At 47.5% G+C, this 18,384-nt stretch overlaps 1 protein-coding gene across 2 annotated transcripts; it reads right to left on the reverse strand.

Annotated features, from left to right (window-relative positions):
- Nucleotides 1-759: 759 nt before the first annotated feature.
- LOC114854758 (regulator of G-protein signaling 8-like) lies at nt 760-4,131 on the reverse strand. 2 transcript variants are annotated; one of them, XM_029149435.3, is made up of 5 exons: nt 3,993-4,131; nt 3,183-3,242; nt 2,886-2,944; nt 1,375-1,541; nt 760-1,242 (listed from the first exon to the last, which is right to left on the reverse strand). In XM_029149435.3, coding segments are annotated over exons 2-5 (405 nt in total). In that variant the 5' UTR covers nt 3,185-3,242; nt 3,993-4,131; the 3' UTR covers nt 760-1,065. The 2 variants fall into 2 exon arrangements, with proteins under 2 accessions (XP_029005268.1, XP_055364460.1); XM_055508485.1 differs by lacking the exon at nt 3,993-4,131 and having other exon boundaries at nt 3,183-3,983.
- Between the last annotated feature and the right edge of the window lie 14,253 nt (nt 4,132-18,384).

An 18,384-nucleotide genomic window follows, 5' to 3' on the forward strand; every position in this document is an offset into this window, starting at 1 on the left:
TGGAATGACGTTAAATCACAGAGGAGCAGGGGAAATATTTCAGCTTCCACCTGCTCCCATCATGGGAATCCCACCTGAATGAGTCTGACATCCAGCCTCCTCTCAGCTTTAGTCTGACTCAGCTGAGGAGAAAATAACCAATAATCAAACTGTTTGCTGCTGGTTTTATGATTAGTTTCACTAAATGACCCCGATTGTGTCGATTTCTGAGTCACGGCTCGTTAATCTGCTGCATCTATGTGGAAAGTTACCCGCTGTCATCATTAGTTTCTCTGTGTATACTGCTCAGTGTATACAGCACAGCGCGTACGCATGGAGCCAGTGTTTGGCTCACAGGCTTCACTGTGTTATGGCAACAGGTCCTGCGCTCCTACGCATGGAGCCTGTGCCATTAAGTGAACGCGACCCGTCTGACCCTCGTCTACGGCTACGGAACCCGGCTCCTGATGCAGGTCCAGCTCGCTGGTCCAGTCTGACCCATGCCCCAGTTAGACCTGTGCAAGTCAGCAGCGTCCGCTGTAAATGAAGCTGGGCTGAAATACAGCAGCTGGGAGCTTATGTAAGTGGGATGTCACCTTTGTTTGTTAGACTTGAGTTCATACTAACCCCAATGCTTTGGTTTATTGAACTGAGGGTTTGCACATTATTGTCTCCTTTACGTACGATCCATCCAACACAAACAAACCAGGCAACGAGAGGACGAACTGACTGAAACAGTCTAAGACATTGAACTGACAGACGAGTCACATATCAGAGAGCTGTTACTCAAAATATTCAGGTTTATTTCAACACAACCTTTGACATGTGGTGTCGTATGAAGTACGACCCTTTGTTAATATAAAAAGAAAATCAAATACAGGTAGTATCAGAAGTGACTTAATACATTATTTGGATCATGTTTGGACCTCAGATGCCGTCAGTCCGCGTGTCTCCATTCACTCCTGATTCCTCTGACAGACAAGCGTCTTTTCGGCGAAGCTGAAATTCTAAGAAAAGTCGTCTGAAGTGCAGAATCAATCATTGGAGGAGACGTCGGACGGGCTTTTTTTCCCGCTCACATTGCTTTCATCGCTGCTCCGCCTGTTCCAGCAGAGCTTGGTACATTTCTGATTTCAGAAATCGTGGATAGCAGTCGTTTTCCATCAGGCCGTATATCAGTCTCTGCGCCCTGTCGAAGCAATTTGGCCTCGGCTGGGAGATATTTTTACCGATTTCTTCCCTCGTCTCACAGTCGATGTTTATCTGTGTTCAAAAACAGCAATTTTTATTCCAAACGAGAGTTATTTCTGTTTGGAGATATTTTTACATTATGTTTGCTGGTCAACTTGTGCACATGTTGAAATAGTGGGGCTGGGCCTGTTTCCGGGCTGTTACCTGCCGCGGCGCGTGCACTCGGACGAACTCGGCGTGGATCCTCCGGGCCGCGGCCCTCAGTTCCGCCTCGCTGCCGATCTTCTTGAAGGCCTCGCAGGCCACCCAGAACAGCAGGTTCTCCTCGCTGTACTGCGTCCTCAGGAAGTCTTCAAACACCAGCTGGCCGGCTGCACACAGGGACAGAGGCGCTTTGAAGACGAGGCCGCTTCATTTCACACACTGGAGCTGCACTGAAGTGAGGCTACGCATTTAGCCACGGCTCCGTCACACTCCTTCCCTTTTACCTTAATTACAGGGTTTTGGCCTGTAACAAAATACTCTGCTATGACGACGGGCAGGAAAAAGGCTGGAGCTGGATTCTCCAGCATCGCTGCATGCTTTGGTCACTAAATACCAGCCCACGCTATGCAGCGTGTGGAAATGAGTTCTCTAATATGTGAAAATGCTGATATCAGCTGATGTGAAGAAGCTGTAGCTCTGTGAACCTTGTGGTTCTTGTGGTTCTTGTAGATCTTGCACACTGGGCCTTGATGTTGAGCCGTTTTCGCTTGCTCAGCAGAATCGGTGAGCAAAGCGATGATGAAGCAAACTGTCAGGTATCGCGCTGCTTGTCTGCAGGACCTCTTTAACCTCAGACCCGTCGGACCGGACTGGACGCGTGCTACTTCAGCATTGTGAAACGGCACTAACTTCCTCATCCCCTCACGCTTCTCACCTCCATTACCGGTGGCAAACACGTAGCGGGTCGCGCGGCAGCTCACAGAAACCGCTACCGGATCTGCAAGCACCGGTGTTATTCACACAAATTGCCTTACATAAATCAGAGCTGCTGCTCTGACAGTAATTGACGGGGAACAAAATATGTCCAGAGGCCTCGTGTTCCTGTCCACAAATCACTCTGGACTCAGCGCTCACTCACAGCAGAGCCCACTCTCTACCGTCACAGAGGACGTGATAGTATGTGAATAGCAACCGATTACGTCGATATAATATTTTTTTCCACGGTTTACCTATGTGTCAGGTATCGGTGCATTTCTTCAATGGGAAAGTGGGCTAGAAGAGGAACTGTATCTGTCTGCGGGCGGATAATCTTGACGGAGCAGACAGCAGCCTGAAATATTACAGATCAGCTCAATTCATTTCGGTAACGCCATGAAAGAGGAGGAGGCAACGGTGGAAAAGAGGCAGAGAGGCCCCTGTTTGGCCCGTTAGTCGCTTTCAAATAGAGGCCTGGAGCCCGGTCGGGTGAAAGCCATCAGCAGGAGGAGCGCAGGATTCAGGAATGAATAGGAGCGGGGCGGAATCGCTGTCTCTGCTGGCAGCTCAGATCAGGCCCTGAGCTCTGCCAGTGTCTCCTCCTTAAGTGCATCTCCAAATGGATTTGATGAACTTGATGAAGGAAGAATATACCCTAGATCCCACCGATGCGCAAGGCTGAGCAGCAGAGGACGAAAAGAGGCAGCGTGGAAGGAAGGGGCGCGTGAGGGAGCGGCGTCCAGGGGCGCGCTTACTTTTGCAGCCCAGCAGACGGTCGATGGACTCTCCCCACAACGAAACATCAACCGGAGCCCTGGAAAAGCAAGGGTTCAGAGCTCAGACCGGCAGCACCTGCTGGGAGGCTGCTTTAAAGTGACAGAACAATCCAAGCAGGAGTTGAATCTAAAATAATAATATAATAATTAATGATTTATACCACATTTTCAATGAATGTCATTTTAATTAAGTGATACACATCAATCATGTGGTGATTTTATCAAAATCTGACACACCGCGCCGTCATTGTTCCTAAATTGAGAGCAGTGACTCACATCTTAGCCGATGTAGAATGTCTGACCCGTCAGTGTCGTCCCCTGGACGCGGATCTCCTCCTACGCACAGTTACACAAACACACATCATGACAACGATCAGTGGGTTCAGATCACAGTCGTGTCTGAGCCACAGGTTTAATGTGGACTGAACCCCACGCGCGGTGCAGTAGCTACATGGGGAACTGAACCTCGTCCCTGCTAGCGTTGCTAACTGTAGCGCTGCCTGTTGTTGGCTGCTTACTGGTACCGACCCAGTCGGTACTGTAGATAACAGCACCAGTCACCGGCAGCTAATACATTAAATGGGTATTCCTCGTTTTACGTAAAAGTAGTTTCTTTGGGGGAAAAAAAAACTTTCCAAAGGCCAAAAGTTCTGACAGCTTTGACAGCGAGGCTTTGGAAGCAAGGGGCAAGTCATGAGGAGGAAGGCGACGTCCTAATGCGTCCCTTCGTTTCTGGGTCGAAGCTCAAAGGAGCCTCGCTCGCCTTTCTTCTGCTTTTCTTAAGGAACGAAGGGAGACGAAAAGAACTAGAGGCAAAATAAAAAAACAGAGGGAGAAACTTCCAATGAAACAGCTCAGATCACAGCAGCTCCTTCAAAAGCACTTGCTCACAAACTAGTAGACAAAAGCGAGCCATCCGCAGCACACATCCCAGATTTAGCAACAGAGAGGAGTCAGTCATTACTGAAGGCGGATCGGCGCGGGAAGAAAAACATTCAACATGTTCAACACAATCCAAATCCTCTGTGCCAGAAAACGCTGGCCTCGAATCTGGAGGCGTGAAGCTGAACGCGAGCTGCTACTTACCGCATGCTCCTGAGCGCCTGGTCGTTGCTGCTGTGGGAGTCTGGGCTCCGGCGCTGCTTCGCTACCGGACCTACCCTGCAGGAGCAGGTCCCAGCACGCTGGGCCCAGGCCCGGGCACGTCCCAGGCCCGGGCGCGTCCCGGACCTGCACACATAGCTCGGTACCTCCCAGTCAGTTCAGCTCCAACGGAGGCACGTCTCACCTCAGCGTTGAGGCCTCGACTCCTCTTCCGCCGCAGTGACGATTCAGGAAGACGGCGAGAGCTTTGGAACCACAGTCCAAAGGATTGGTTTTACAAGCGAAGCCCGATGGGCAGCGACCGGGCTGAACACCGCCCCAAGGCCCATTCCAGCCTCCTGTCTGGGACTCGCCTTGAATCTTGGCGGTCATTCGTCTCGGTTTTGCCCAAAACTTGACATTCCTCAGATTTTACCCTCAGGCCACTTCTCCCTTAAAGACGAGAAGACGAGACACGAAGCAACGCAATGATGGAATTGTTTGTGTTTGTTGACCATCAGTCACTCTGACTTTCACTGCTGACTCGTTTTCCAGGTTTACGCTGCTGCAGCATTCTTCAGCATTCCGTGATCTTTGGTGTCATCCCCACATACTTTCTACTCAGAAACAAGACGTATGCTCCCAAAAATGTTCAATTTTATTCATTTTTTGACCCATTTCCCATAAGCATCACACTCTCTGGAGACAAGCAGGTGCCAGTTTATCAGCAGAGCTTGGGTAAAATGTCCTCATCTAACACAGAGGGAGACGAGAGAAAGGGACGAGGCCATGAAAGTGACTGATGCCGGCACAAAAGGAAGAGCTGTGATCGGGAGGAGGGGGGAGGAGGGGGGAGGAAGGGAGACAAGGGACGGCGCTGACAGCCAAGCGGCCTACCTGTCCGCCCACCCCTCGTTTTCCGCTCTTGATTTGCAGGTCCTCGCCGGGACATTTACCAAGGCCGGCCTGCAAAACAAGAACAGGTGTCATAAAACACCGCTGCGACGGGGATTTGCATCCGTAACGAGCCCAGTGGAGATGCCCACGGTACCGTGTTCATAACAAAATCCTGTCAGATCCGCGCCCAGAGCGGCATTCATCACCCGCTCAGCTGCAGCCAGCGCCGCACGCCGCCCTGCGACTGAATGATGATGAGAAACAGGCATCGCAAGCGACGAGCGCCCCGTTCATCACGACGCGTGGCAGAATCAGACCTGCTGCACACGCGGCATCACGCGCTCACACGCTATCTGGACGTGTGAGAGGTTAATGTTCAGCGCTCCACGTTTTTGGTTCTCGCACGTCCTTTGTTGCGTAGACGCCAGATGCAGAGGTAACAGTGGGAGGGACGAGACCCGCATCATTGTTTTAAACCCAGGAAAAGACACGTCAAGGTCAGTTTCCTCACACGTCACTGTCAAACAGCGTGAAACACGTGCATATTCATGGCATGTTCAGTGGCCAGATCATCAATTAGCTTCAAAACGTGGACAAATTGAGCATCTAAAACGAGGCGTTTCACCTGTGGCACCAACAAAGGTTTAGAGCAGCTCTGCTCCCTGAGGCTCTGATGGACGTGATCAGATCCAATACGTCTGACAACTTGACCAAATGTCAATAATAATAATGACGCCACCGTCTTTGGAGCTTCGTATGCTGTTACCTAGCTACTAATGCGGCTAACTTTTTCCCTATTAATTCTGGCCTGTGTTAACATTTTCCTGTGTGAGCTAATTAAGCACAGATTCTGTCCACTGGGACTTAGTGTCCGTGGAGAAAAACATATTTATTTAGCCATAGCGGAGACGTGTTTACTTTGAAATTTGTAATGTTAATGTAAAGTTGTATGTTTTGTGTTGGTGCCACAAGTGCAGCTTTAAAAAGCTCCACTGCGTAAGCAATGGATTAGAAAAGCCCCATTTACAAATATTTGAATTGGCAGCAGAGACTCCCAGAAACAGGTTAGTTTTCACCCAGCGCCGCTGATTTGAATAATGTCAATGCAGCTCATGCATACTTAGCAGATGATTGACTATTCTCCACACACTGGCCCGACTTTGCTCGTCCCCTCTGTGGGATTAAAGACACACTTTCACACAGAACAGACCCACGGGGACGGCGACGCAGCTCCACTAACTCAAAGCGTTAAATAAATGCCGGTCTTCATTAAAATCTGTTGAGCGGTCGGCCGCTTTCATGCACAGAGAGTGATTTAAGAATCACATTAGTGGCGTCTCTGAGGAAATGCAGTTACGTAAAAGCATGAACCTGGTCATCATACAGCGTCCTGCCCTATTTACAGAGATGATGTGGGAGGATCATCCTCCGTCCTGATTCATCACGAATGCACGGGTCCAGGTCCGTTCAGACCCCTCTGGGCTGGACTGGACTCCGTCTGTGTCGTCACTACCCAGCAGTGTTGGACCGCACCAATAACGCAGGCGCTGAATGAGAGCAGGACCCGTGAGGACACAACCTGGAGAAGAGACGGATCAGGCGGTTCTGGAGCGAGGCGTTCAGAGGTCGCGCTCCGGTTCGACGCCGGCTCCTCAGCGTGTCTTTGTCCACAAGCGTCTGGACAGTCCTCCCATCACACTGTATATGCAGCCGTTCAAGGTGAGGCAGGAAGCCAGAAGACTTCTGGGAAATCCAGGCAAACTTCACAAAAATGATCAATCTAATTGTAATGAACTTTCAGAACATATTTAGTCTGGGATTTCAATTTAGAATCAATTCAATCGGACTCTCTCTGTTTCTCTTCGTCCGTCCGTCTGAGTACAGATGAGCAGAGACTCAGAGAGTTGATTAGCCGCCTCACCTCTGTTTGCCTGTGTCAGCCCTATCCTCTAATTACATTAGGTTTGGCACAAAGCTCACAGGACGAGGCCTGTTCACAGCCCAACTGCAAATATAAGCACCACCTGTGCACACAGCGTTTGATCTGAGGCAATAATGAGAAAGGCACAAATAAAAAGGCCTTCACCACATATGCAGGCAGCACATCTCGCAGGGTATTTGTACACATTTCATTAAACCCTGAACTCTTGCCACCGCTGAGGTTCAGGGGAACAGCACTGGTGTTTCTCACTGTCTCCCATTTAATCCTGCTGCTCCATGCATTGAGTCGCCGACCTTCTAGTCTCCAGTTTGTTTCTCTGAGCTTCAGGCCACAATCGTCCAGTTCTGCATCAAATAATAGGAGCGTTGGACGGGGGGGTGTGAACAGTGTTGTGCTGAAGCCTTCAGACCCGTGCTTCCTGTGGCTCTTTGCAGCCTGTTCAGCGCAGCTCCACTGTGGGGAGCTGTGTCTCTGCGTCTGCTCTGTCCGTCTCCAGCCTCGTTCCTTCCGTCTGTCTTTCTCTCTGGCAAACAGCGCTATGCGCCGCGGCCGTGGGCCGTTGTTGCTTATATTAAAAGCTCAGCTGGGAAGTCAGAACCCCTCGGACCGACGCTCCGTGGCCTCCGAGTTTCTCGGCTCCGGCGCTTGGACCGACCATCTGTGCCGAGGGGGGGGTGCAGCATGAGTGACGGTGTAGGTGGTCTGCAGGCATGTGTCGCTTCTTGTAGCCGCGCGCTAGCTCTTTGTGAGGCTAAGCTGTGAAACATAAGGGCCTCACGCATTCATTCAGTCTCGACTCCAGAGGGAAAAGCTGCTGCACCTAAAAGGGAGTTGCTGAAAGACCAACGGACAAAACCAGACGGACCACATAAAGGTTTGACTCTGTAACTCTGTGTTTATAGAACTATAAAATTTTGTTGATGATTTCTAGTAAGGACTTTTCCTCCTGTCACTGTTTGATGAAACTGGTTGGTTCCAGCAGGAGAACAAAGCACCTGAGCCTGATAAACAGGGACTGTAGAGATCCAGCACGACGCCTCCGTGAAGTTTGGGGCTAACGAGGCAGATTAAAAAACAGAATCAACACACGCACAAAGGAGGAAAAAACTGAACAGGCAAAGATAACTCAGTGTGCAGTGCCTGATTTCCCATGATGCAACTCTTTTTCGCCTGGTGAACAGCTGTGTCTTTAAACTCTATATTGATTTCCCCCCCTTGTTGCGTCTAGAGGGTGATTTAAAGTTGTCCAAATTCAGGAAATTGGTCGACCGTTTCCCAAAACTTGCAGCCACTTATCTTAAATAAGTTTGCAGGATTCTGAGGCTTTTTTCATTTTGACACTTCTGGATTGACTGGACCCAGATACAGTCACCACTGGTACCCAGTAGCTACATATGCACTGGTGCTGAGCAGCTGGATGTCCACACACACCAACCAACACCACGCTCGCTCCGTTCCCTTCATTAGCTCTTTTCAGCAGCTGATGATCTGCACTTTCTGCGCTCCAACAAAGACCATTGCTGTTCCTCACAGGCACAAGACAAAAGCATGGACTTTGTTGTCGCTTGCCTCTATTCTCCCACTAAAATAGAAAAAAAGAGTTAAAAAAAAAGACAGAACCGCAATTAAAAGCCACGTTTCAGGGTTTGTTGGAGCTGACGGAAGCTCGCAGGAGCGGGGAGGAACGCGAGGCACGCCCCTTGTTCTTCACACAAACGCCAGCGTCTCTCCGAGCTGAAGATGCAGAGCTAATTATGCTGTGACTGAGGATTCCTAAACGATTATGCTATTGTTTTGTCTTTAATGATGCAAATTACGACTAATTACCTCACATTAATGGATACTGAGAGTCTTTATGAGCTGTGAAAAAGTGCAATTAAGCAACTGTTTATCTAGCGCTGGCACGTGTAAATATTAGCTGTAGGTGTATGTGTAGGTAATGGGAGCGCGTCCATTCGTCTTCCTCGTTGTCTGCACGCGTGATGGATGCGCAAAAGAGAACGGCCTGACTCTGCATTAAGAAAACTAATGCCATTAGCAGAAACATGAATAATAAGGCAGTATAAATAGAACAAAATAAAGGTCGTGGAATTTTAAAGCCTTTACAGAAACTCCACAAACTGTAAAGGCACAAATTAAGTTGCTGCAAAGTTGATTTAATAAGTTGCCGACATCATTTCCCTGGTTCTTCTGAGAAGACTTGAATCAGTCTCTTTGCTCTCTTTTATTTTCTGATGGTTGTCTCATTTGTCAAAAAGCTTCTCCCCGACTCAAGTGAATCATGTCACAATTTGCTGCCGGCACTTTAATCATTAAAACTTTGGTACCAGCCCACAATCTTACAACTCTTCCCCGATAAGACTTTCTGAGGGTGTGAATAGAGAATGAGTTCAGTAACAACTCAACGGGGAGACGAGACAATGCGGGGCTATTATGCTGAAGGCTACAGTGGAGCATTAACCTACAGCTAGATACATAAAAATCTCTCCGACTGCAGAGGAATTAGATTGGGACGTTCTCGCCTCTGGTGCAACTAAATTAATTTGAGAGACGACCAGAGTGAACCAGAACTTTTGACTGCAAATTTTGCTTTTTCTGCCACGTCAGCTTTATTTTCTAACAATGTCATAAATCTCACAGAAAATAAGATGATCTCCATTTTTCGACTTTAATTTGTGATCGAATGGGGTTCATTGAAGCCAACTCATGTAAAATAAGAGCAGAACAACAAAGGACGGCGTAGACAACAACAAGTTCCATCAATCTTTTCAAGAAGCGGAGTGGAAAAAAGCCTGTGTTCAGACACAACATCCATCAGAGGGACGTCAGCGACGTTCTCCTCATGGAACCTGTGGGCACAGATTCATCATGGATTTCTGATGTCAGCTTTGCTCATTTAATCCGTTTAAAATCCTCCACGCTAAAATTATTGAGTGTGAGCAAATTTGAGATTTCATCAGTCAATGAAATGATGCTGCAAACGCCGCGACGACAGTTAATTCTATTTCGTCTGCTTCAGGAAGAACCAGGCCTCAGATACGAACACACCTGTTTTAAATGTTGTGCTGCATTGAATCTGTTGGGGTTTGCGTTAACATGTCAGCTCTGGTGATGTGGTTCACATGTATTAGTATGTTCTGTACAGTCTGTCGGTCTCACTTGCTATTTTCTTCGCTTTCTATAAGTGGAAACAGTGTGAAATCCAGGGCCTCGGTTACATTAAACTGTGTCTTCTCACAGCAGGTAACTCAACACATATTATGAGTGTGGGAACACGGAAACTAGGTGAATCCACTTAAACTGCAGGAACATTTTAAAAAGAATCGTTCTTTGTTCCCGTTTAAATTGATAAATAAACAAAATGAACACACTTATTCCCCGTGTCCCAGTTTGGCTGAAGACGCACGCACTGAGAAATAGCTTCGATTAGCTATGAAATACATCTTTCCAGCATTGGTTTAAATCTCAGCTATCTAAGTGCTTATCGCTGAGTGAATGCTATTATAAATGTGTGTAGGATGAATGGAAACTCTCATAAAGTGAAGTTGAGTGTATGCAGGGTTTGACTGGTAGCAGCGTTGCAACACTGGGAGTTTTATTGCTCTTTGCATCCAAACCGTGAGCCATAATTCCTCTCATTTACACTGGACTTGGATGCAGCGGCTCCTTGTGCACATGAGGGAACTCCGCATTGTCACACGTTGAATGGCTTCTGCTGATGAGGCGGGGGCGCCGGTCCCTCTTCCTCCTCCGTCCTCCTCCTCGCGCTGCCCAGAGTGAGCGAGCGGCCGTCTCAGAGGATGAGAACGTGAGGCCGAGCGGCCGCTTCCCTGTCTCCCGCTGCTCCGCTCCTCGTTGCAGCCCAGTTTCATCACAGACACTTGTTTGGATTTGTTTATTCGCCGCGGTGTCGCAGCCTTACGCAAAACAATATGAATTTTGCACGAGGGCTTTCTTCCAATGCTTCAACACAACACTTGAATGTGATTTTTTTTTTCTTGAAGACCCTCATTTCAAGGTTGAAGCCTCCTGCTGGTGCTATTTATGGACACAGTGTGGCACACGGGGGAGGAACCAGCGTGGATGCGCACGCGCGTGTGCTGTCAGAGGCCGTGTGACATTTAAATTGATAGGTCGTTTAATAAAGACATAAAAAACTACAGCGGTGAAACCAGGCCGGCAATTTTCGATGCTAAATACACATAATACCCTGTTGTGTTTGGTTAAACATAGCATTCAGTGAGTCATCCAGCGCTCACCTTGTTATTATGGTAAACACTGGTATCATTCCTAGTTTGACAAATTAGCTATCTGCTGCTGGATATGGATTGATGCCCGGCTGCACACAGCGACCTGTTTAAGTTCTCCATCAAAGCTCAGCCTCGCGCAGACAAACCAGACAGGGCCGGTCCCTCGCATGCTAAGTGCCTCTAGCCCCACCTACCCACAATGCCGTGCTGCAGGCTGGCCCTTATTGCCACCAGTGTACGCGGGTGCAGACGGATGTGACACATGCATGGGTGACATGACAGCAGAGGAGCGAGAGGCTCCTCTGCTGCCGCCAACCTTTGTTATCAAGTCGGAGTCTCATCCGAACGACGGAGCAGAATAAGTCCTCACACAGGGATTAGAATGAGACGAACCACGGCGGGGGAAAAAGGCAAATAAACAAACGCTTTCTGCTGGATTTGGCTGCGTCTGTGTTGGACACACAGGCTCAAATCTCATGCAAATACAGGAGGCGTGCATGCACGATTACACTCGCGCTCGCACCCCAGCGCAATTACATGCACCCTCTGCAACATGTGTGCTCAGTGATGGACTCGCTGAAGCTGAAACTCATGTTTATGAATGCGCAGACTTTATGTGTTTGCGTCGTTTTGTTTGTGAAACTGGTAAACTGGCCAAGATTTAGGTGTTCGCCGAGATCTGCCGACTGTATAAAAACAGAGGAAACACTTTTCGCTACATAATCATTGGAGAAAACAGTGAATGCTTGATTGAGAGAGCTCGTTAGGGGCTCTTATTTTTCCAATCAGTAAAGTAATTATAAAGGGAGCCTCTTGGGCACCCCCCCATAATCTGGTCACATGACTGGATGGACCCCCGATAGGAGGGGGATTGCTGAACTCCTCCCTCTGGATAAGTTTCCTATACGTTCTTTAACCTCACTGTCTCCATGTCCTGTTCAGCCACTAATTTGAACTACAAGCCGATTTCCGTGAGGCACATCAACAGGAAGCAGAGAGATAATAAGTGAGTAATGATTGAAGATGATGTAAAGCCTGAGGTAAGAAAATGCTATTTACACAGACTGCTGCAAAGGATGGTCATGTTTGGCTGAATATCACTGCAGCATCTGGTACCAGCTTTTTACCACAAATGATTGAATTTCCTTTTTCAGAAATACATTAAAGCAACAAGCGGGTTCCTCTCTTGTTGAGCCCCACTCTGCTGCCTCTTGAGCCTCTTCACCTTTGACGTTCTGCCCATTACGTGGAGTCCATTCATACAGACATGTATGAATGGACTCTGGGTGGTGATGGAGTGAAGCCTGCGGGAGACAGTGGAGCTGCCGCGAGAAGCCAAATTGTTCCATCTGTAACGGTAGCGCTGATCAAAGCCGACCTTTTAAGATGCTAAAACCGTTCGGGCACAGGAACTCCTCTGCTGATCATAATTCAGCGAGGAATCCTGCTTTTAAACCAACTGCCAGAAGGTGCTGGAATCAGATCTCGCTATGTTTTTGAAGGTCTGACAGCCAACAAGTCGGTTGTGTTTTTAATTGGATGTGAGAGCGGCACGGCAGCGCAGCCCCAGACTCAGGATGTGACCGAGCGGATGAATGCAGCTTTTTGTTCCGCAGCTGCTCAGTATGCGGCGAGAGACTTGCTTTTAAAGCAATTTAAAAGGATATTGTGTCACCTCTGTGCACGTCTTCCCATCATTGATGGAGTACCAATCATGCGTTGAGAGCGTAAGCCCTCTTAAGCCGCAGTGATTGGGCCTATCACGCTCTGCAAAAGACACGAGGTGATGCCATTAATACTAATCTTTGTCGCCACCTTTAATGACACCACTCACTTAGACACAGGTTTATTGTCAGAGCCACATCTCCGCTGGAAAAAAGGGGGAGAACAGCGATTTCCCCTGTCTTTCAAATTGGAGAAAATCCCACAAAGAACAGCGACACAGCCGCCGCTTCGCTCTTGACCAGGGGAGCGGCGGAGGAAGACGAACGAGGCTCCCCTCGCCCGCGCTACGCGTGGATTGGGAGGGAAAAACACTGAGCCTGTGTGATATGAATGCACGCGTCACGGCGGCGGGAGAGTCCACGACAATAACCAGTGAACCGCCATCAGATACATCACAGCTGCTGCCGTGTCTCCAGGCCACGCTGACATATACTGCGTGCGTCTAATGTGATATTTCCCATTTCCGCGTGGGCATTCAAATCGTATTTCATCCACGGACCGGTCCCACGGGCCGGCGCGGTCCTCCCGGAACCGCCCACACACGCCGGCGCCGGCGCCGCGCTCGGGGCAAACGCCGCTCCTTCAGGATGTAGGGAAATTAAAGAGGTTCAGAGGTTGTTGTAGCAATTACAGTTGCTTTCTCGCGGTGGCTTCCGCGCAGCAGAATGGATTCTAAACGCGCTGGCCTTTCTCCACATCCACCGGCCTGTGCTCAATTATGTCCCCAGGAAGTGTTTTAATAACAGCTTTTGCAGAGTTTACACCGCGCTGCATAAGAAGCAGCGAGATGAATAAGTACTCCACCACCTGGGTTCTGGGTCATTCTGGTTAATAGGGTGTGATACGGTCCCTGTTTGACTGCATTCGCAGCTCTGGTGGGAGGAGAGCCAGGTTCCTGATTACCCCTCAGAACATGCCAGACCGCTCCACCGCTGCCATGCTGAAACGCTGAGGAGCAGGACACAAAGGCGTCCACAAAACACTGTTGCTTCTCGGAAGATGTTCATAGTCCTGTGTTCCGGTTTCTTTCCACCAAAAATGCGCCTTGTTATGTTGTTTACTTTTATTTTACAGATCATTAAAATTATTCAATATAATATTTTTAAAAAAAGCATAAGCATGATTATGTTTGATTATTAGAATGTACAAACAACACAAAGTATGTGGTTTATGTAGGTATAAACTCACATGTGACTAAAATTTAACCTATTCCCCACTCATGATCACAATGTCTCAGGACTGAGCTCTTTTTAAATAGAAATGTTGTAATTATCAACAGAGAACTGATTTAGTGTCAGTCAAAGATCAATATTCTTAGATGCAGCGGGTTGGACCTTTGCGTTGGTGGGAGGTCAGGGCTCCGTCCCTCAGGTTGCTGTGTGACATCACATCCCTGCGTTGTTGGGGCTTCTCAGTCCAGAGGCCTCAGCTGGGGGGGGGTGCAGACCGAGCACTAACTCTCTGCATACATTCCTCTCAGAATGGTGATCATCAAGTATCTTCCCATGGTGCATAAACTTCCCGCTGTGTTTTGTTTTATAGCATTCTATTAAAGTGAATGCCAACAGTCGGGAATAACACAATCAGTTTGCTTCCCTCTCCGGGGATCGCGGGGAAGTTATCGTCCTCCCGGCTCGTGTTTTTCCTCTTTCTGCTTCCTCAAACTTGAACTCAGATCAGCTCTGACTCGCGCAGCTGCTCAATATGAAAATATGGATTCCTAATCAATTTTCTGACATGTCAACACTCCGCTGCAAGTCGTCCCAACGTCTCAGCAGGATCCTTCAGCTTCAGGAGGAAACGTCTGGCACCCATCACCATAATTTCTGCGTCCAAAAAGTGGGAATAATGAGAGAATAATTACTCGGTTCTGATACGTCCTCCTCGTGTAACACTCGTGTCTGTGCTTGTTAGATGATATCAGACTCCACTCGCTCCACGTCTGCTGAAAGCAGTGGTTTAATACGTTTTATCAGGATGACAACTTACAGTTCGCGAGTCTTCGAGTGACTCTACAGGAGGCGCAGACGCTTCTCTGACTGCTTGTCTCTGTTACGAGGCGCAAATTTGCAAACACGACAGTAATTAAATAGAAAGGCGTGAACAGTTGTGTGTTTATTGCTGCGCCACAAACGATCGCCTCAGGGAACACAGCCGCCGTCAGCTGCTGGTATTCCATATATTGTTTACGCCTTTATCCTCATATCCACAGAAATAGTAATGAAATAGGACATGAGGGTGTCATCACGAGTGTAAACATAATAAAGCAACAACAATGGAGACTTCAAATGCTCAGACCTCCCACGGAGAACACAGGTAGAGCCCTGCTACCTTGTTTTGCATATTAATTGAAAAAAAAAAACAGCAGTAGCTTATAATGCATTAAATTGAAAGCCTGGCATTTGTGGAGTGTGTTAAAACAAGGAAGGTAAAAAAGAAAAAGTTGATGAAAAAGGAACAATAGATCTCACCGCCGTTCAGATGGTCAGATGATGAGAGATCTGCTGCACGTATGCTACGTAGAGAGCACGAGAGCTGACTTCATCAAGGTCGGGCGTCTGGCATCGCACTGCAGCCGGACACTTACTTGTGTCTTCTCAGGGCAACAGAACCCTATTTGTGTTTGACTTCCAAATTGGCAGCGTTTTATTTTGGCGGGTTCCTCCTTTCTGGGCCAACCTCTGACTCACTGTGTTCCTTCACCTGAACTGGGGGTGAACTTGTGCCATGACCCTGTTGGATCGGTCCAGAGCTGTGAGTCTGGTTCTGACCGTCCTGCTTTGACCCTGGTTCTGGATTCTGGTGCTGGTGTCTGGCTTATGGAGGGATCTTCACCTCTGGGTCTGATCCAGCCCTTCTCTTTCTCACATTAGCTATTTGGGCTTTATGATTCTGATCGATCTCTGATGTTCTCTGACTTTGGGATTTAAATTCTGCTAGTGTTCAGCGTTCTCGGCTGAGGACCAGTGAATCTCTTACCTGCGTGTGTACTCGAGTCCTGGTTCCATTTATTTCAGCAGCTGATAATGTTGTAGCCGGCGAAATGGCTGCGCTCGCCTGCTTTCATATTCTTTCTCAAATATTTGCCTATTTATCAATTTGCCAAGAGATTTGATGCAAGCTGCAGCCCAGAGCAGACCTTCTGACATTTGCCAGGATTTTCCAGATGGTGTGTGTGTGTGTGTGTGTGTGTGTGTGTGTGTGTGTGTGTGTGTGTGTGTGTGTGTGTGCGTGCGTGCGTGCATGCGTGCGTGTGTGTGTGTGTGTGTGTGTGGACTCCACCTCATAAGCATGTTCATAAAATATTATTTAAAAGTGTGCTGCTATAATTGAATTATCTTGGGATGTTTAATTAATCAAAAGCGTGCAAGGAGACCTTAATGGTATCTCAGTCCACATCTACTCACCTTTATTAGAGGAATGTAACTCTGTGTGTTATAAGACAAGCTTTGCTGGATCCGTTTGCTCGTTGTGGCCTCAGCTGGAAGACAGAAGGAAGTAACAGTTGATTCACCACTGGAGAAAAGAAAAGAACTGATCCAGTGGAACAACGCTGGAGCAAAAGTTCAGCTGTCGAGACAAAGGAATTAGATTGAGTTGAAATCTGCCAGTAGCTCATTAATGAGTTTAAAAGGTGTTAGAATTATGAATTGTGTATTAAGGCTAAGCAGCTTCAGGCAGAGCAATTTGAATTCCTTTTATGTTTAGTGCCAGTTTAATTGTAGTGACTTTTATTTATATTCACGTTTTTATATGAATCTTGGTGAAAGTGTTGTTAGACAGCTATTTTATGTCTATTTTCCACCTGTTTCAGTATATTTTTATTGTAGTGTAGAATAGTAATTTCAGGCTTTCACATCACTGTGATATGGACTAAACATGTAAAACTCTCAGTCTCTTTGCAAACGAACACTACACTGAATGTAACTATGCCATTTTCCAGAAGCCCCCCAGAAATTAGGCTGGGGCTGAAAAGCTTAACCACACTGGTTTCTCTGCTTAAGTGATTGGACAGCGCTTCAGACACAGGTCTGCAACAGCGAGTGAATAACAACAGCAAGTGGCCACAGACCCAGACTCAGTAAATGTGAAACATTCTTAAACTATATAATAAAACATAATAAAATTGTTAATTTGCTGAAGTATTCAAAAGAAAAAAATGATCCAAGTAGGAAACCAATGATGAGAAATCTTTTTATTTGCCTACAGAAATGCACAAGAAACCACAGATTATGTTTGTGTTCCTTAAAAATCAAAGCAAAGGAGAGAGACATATACCAGAGGTTCAAGCAAAGAGGTGTTAGAATCCAGACAGAGGCAGAGACACGTCCAAAACCATGGCAGGAACCAAGGAGTGAAGAAAGGTGAAAAACTCAAGAGACAAGATATATGTCACTGACCTTTCAGGGCCTGAGGCTGAGTAGACAGGTCCGAAAACACAAAGAAGGTCCGATATCTGACAATCCAAGAATAAACAGGATAAGAAAAGCTGGAGCAAGGTGAGCAGGAGACCAGAGGCCAGTCTGTAAAGCTGGAGAGTCTCAGACCATGTAGGGGACAGGAAGTACACTGCCAAAATAAAAGCTGGAACAGGAAGTGAGCTCAGCGATGGTAACAGTGTTTGTAGTTTCTGAGTCCTGCCTATTTAAGTGCTCCATTCTATGTGTTATTGTGATGTATAAGGCAGGTCTTTGCACAACACCGTCCAAGGACTTCGCCCGGGGTGACGATCTTCTCCGTGTCTGGACCACGACTGCTTTTGCCTTGTAATAACCTCATGATGAATATATTACACAGCACGGTCACATTGTGGAGAAGTGAAATTGAAATCGTGGCTTAAAATATGATACGAGAATGAAAAGTCGTGTCACATTTCATATGCTGCAAATAGTGCAGGCCTGAACCCGTCCCACAGGGGTGTTTTGTTATCACTTGCTTATTATATTGGCTATTATGGGATGGATGAGAAGGTGAATACTTTCTGACAGCTTTTCATTTGATTATATTTGACTCATATTGTTTCATGCTCCTTTTTCCTGTCATGTCCGTTCACGAGGCCCTGATAGTCACTGCTCCTTCCCTCTGACATGAGCCTAGATCTAATCAGCCTAGATGCGCTTTATCAAATATTGGAATGAACTGATGTGAGACTGACAATTTGTGGTAATGTCCTCAGAGCTGTGCTATTACATATAAGTAAATCATATCATAGTAAACGTTGACCCGCTCACGGTTATAGAGAGACACCTAAACAGCAGCGATATGAAAAATCCCACACCTAAAGACCAGTGTAATTATTTCTCCTGCCAAATTGTGTGTGAGCTGAAACGCAGCAGAACCCACAGACGTCGGGAGAAGAAACGCAGCGACGTGCCAGCGTTTGGCGCCGGCGGCCGACGCTCGCGCGCCGACGCTCGCGCCTCCGACGAGGACGCAGATTGCAGGATGCCAATTGTTTTTCTCTCTGTGCGGCGGAAAATAATTACACATTCATACAAAACTGATTTAGTGTGGTCTTAACAGGGAGAGAGGAGCTTGGCGTGATTGCACATTATTTGGCGTAATTACGCTCTCGCTCCAG

This window comes from Betta splendens, chromosome 4, assembly GCF_900634795.4.
Source record: "Betta splendens chromosome 4, fBetSpl5.4, whole genome shotgun sequence".
In the NCBI taxonomy this organism is placed as follows: Eukaryota; Metazoa; Chordata; class Actinopteri; order Anabantiformes; family Osphronemidae; genus Betta; species Betta splendens.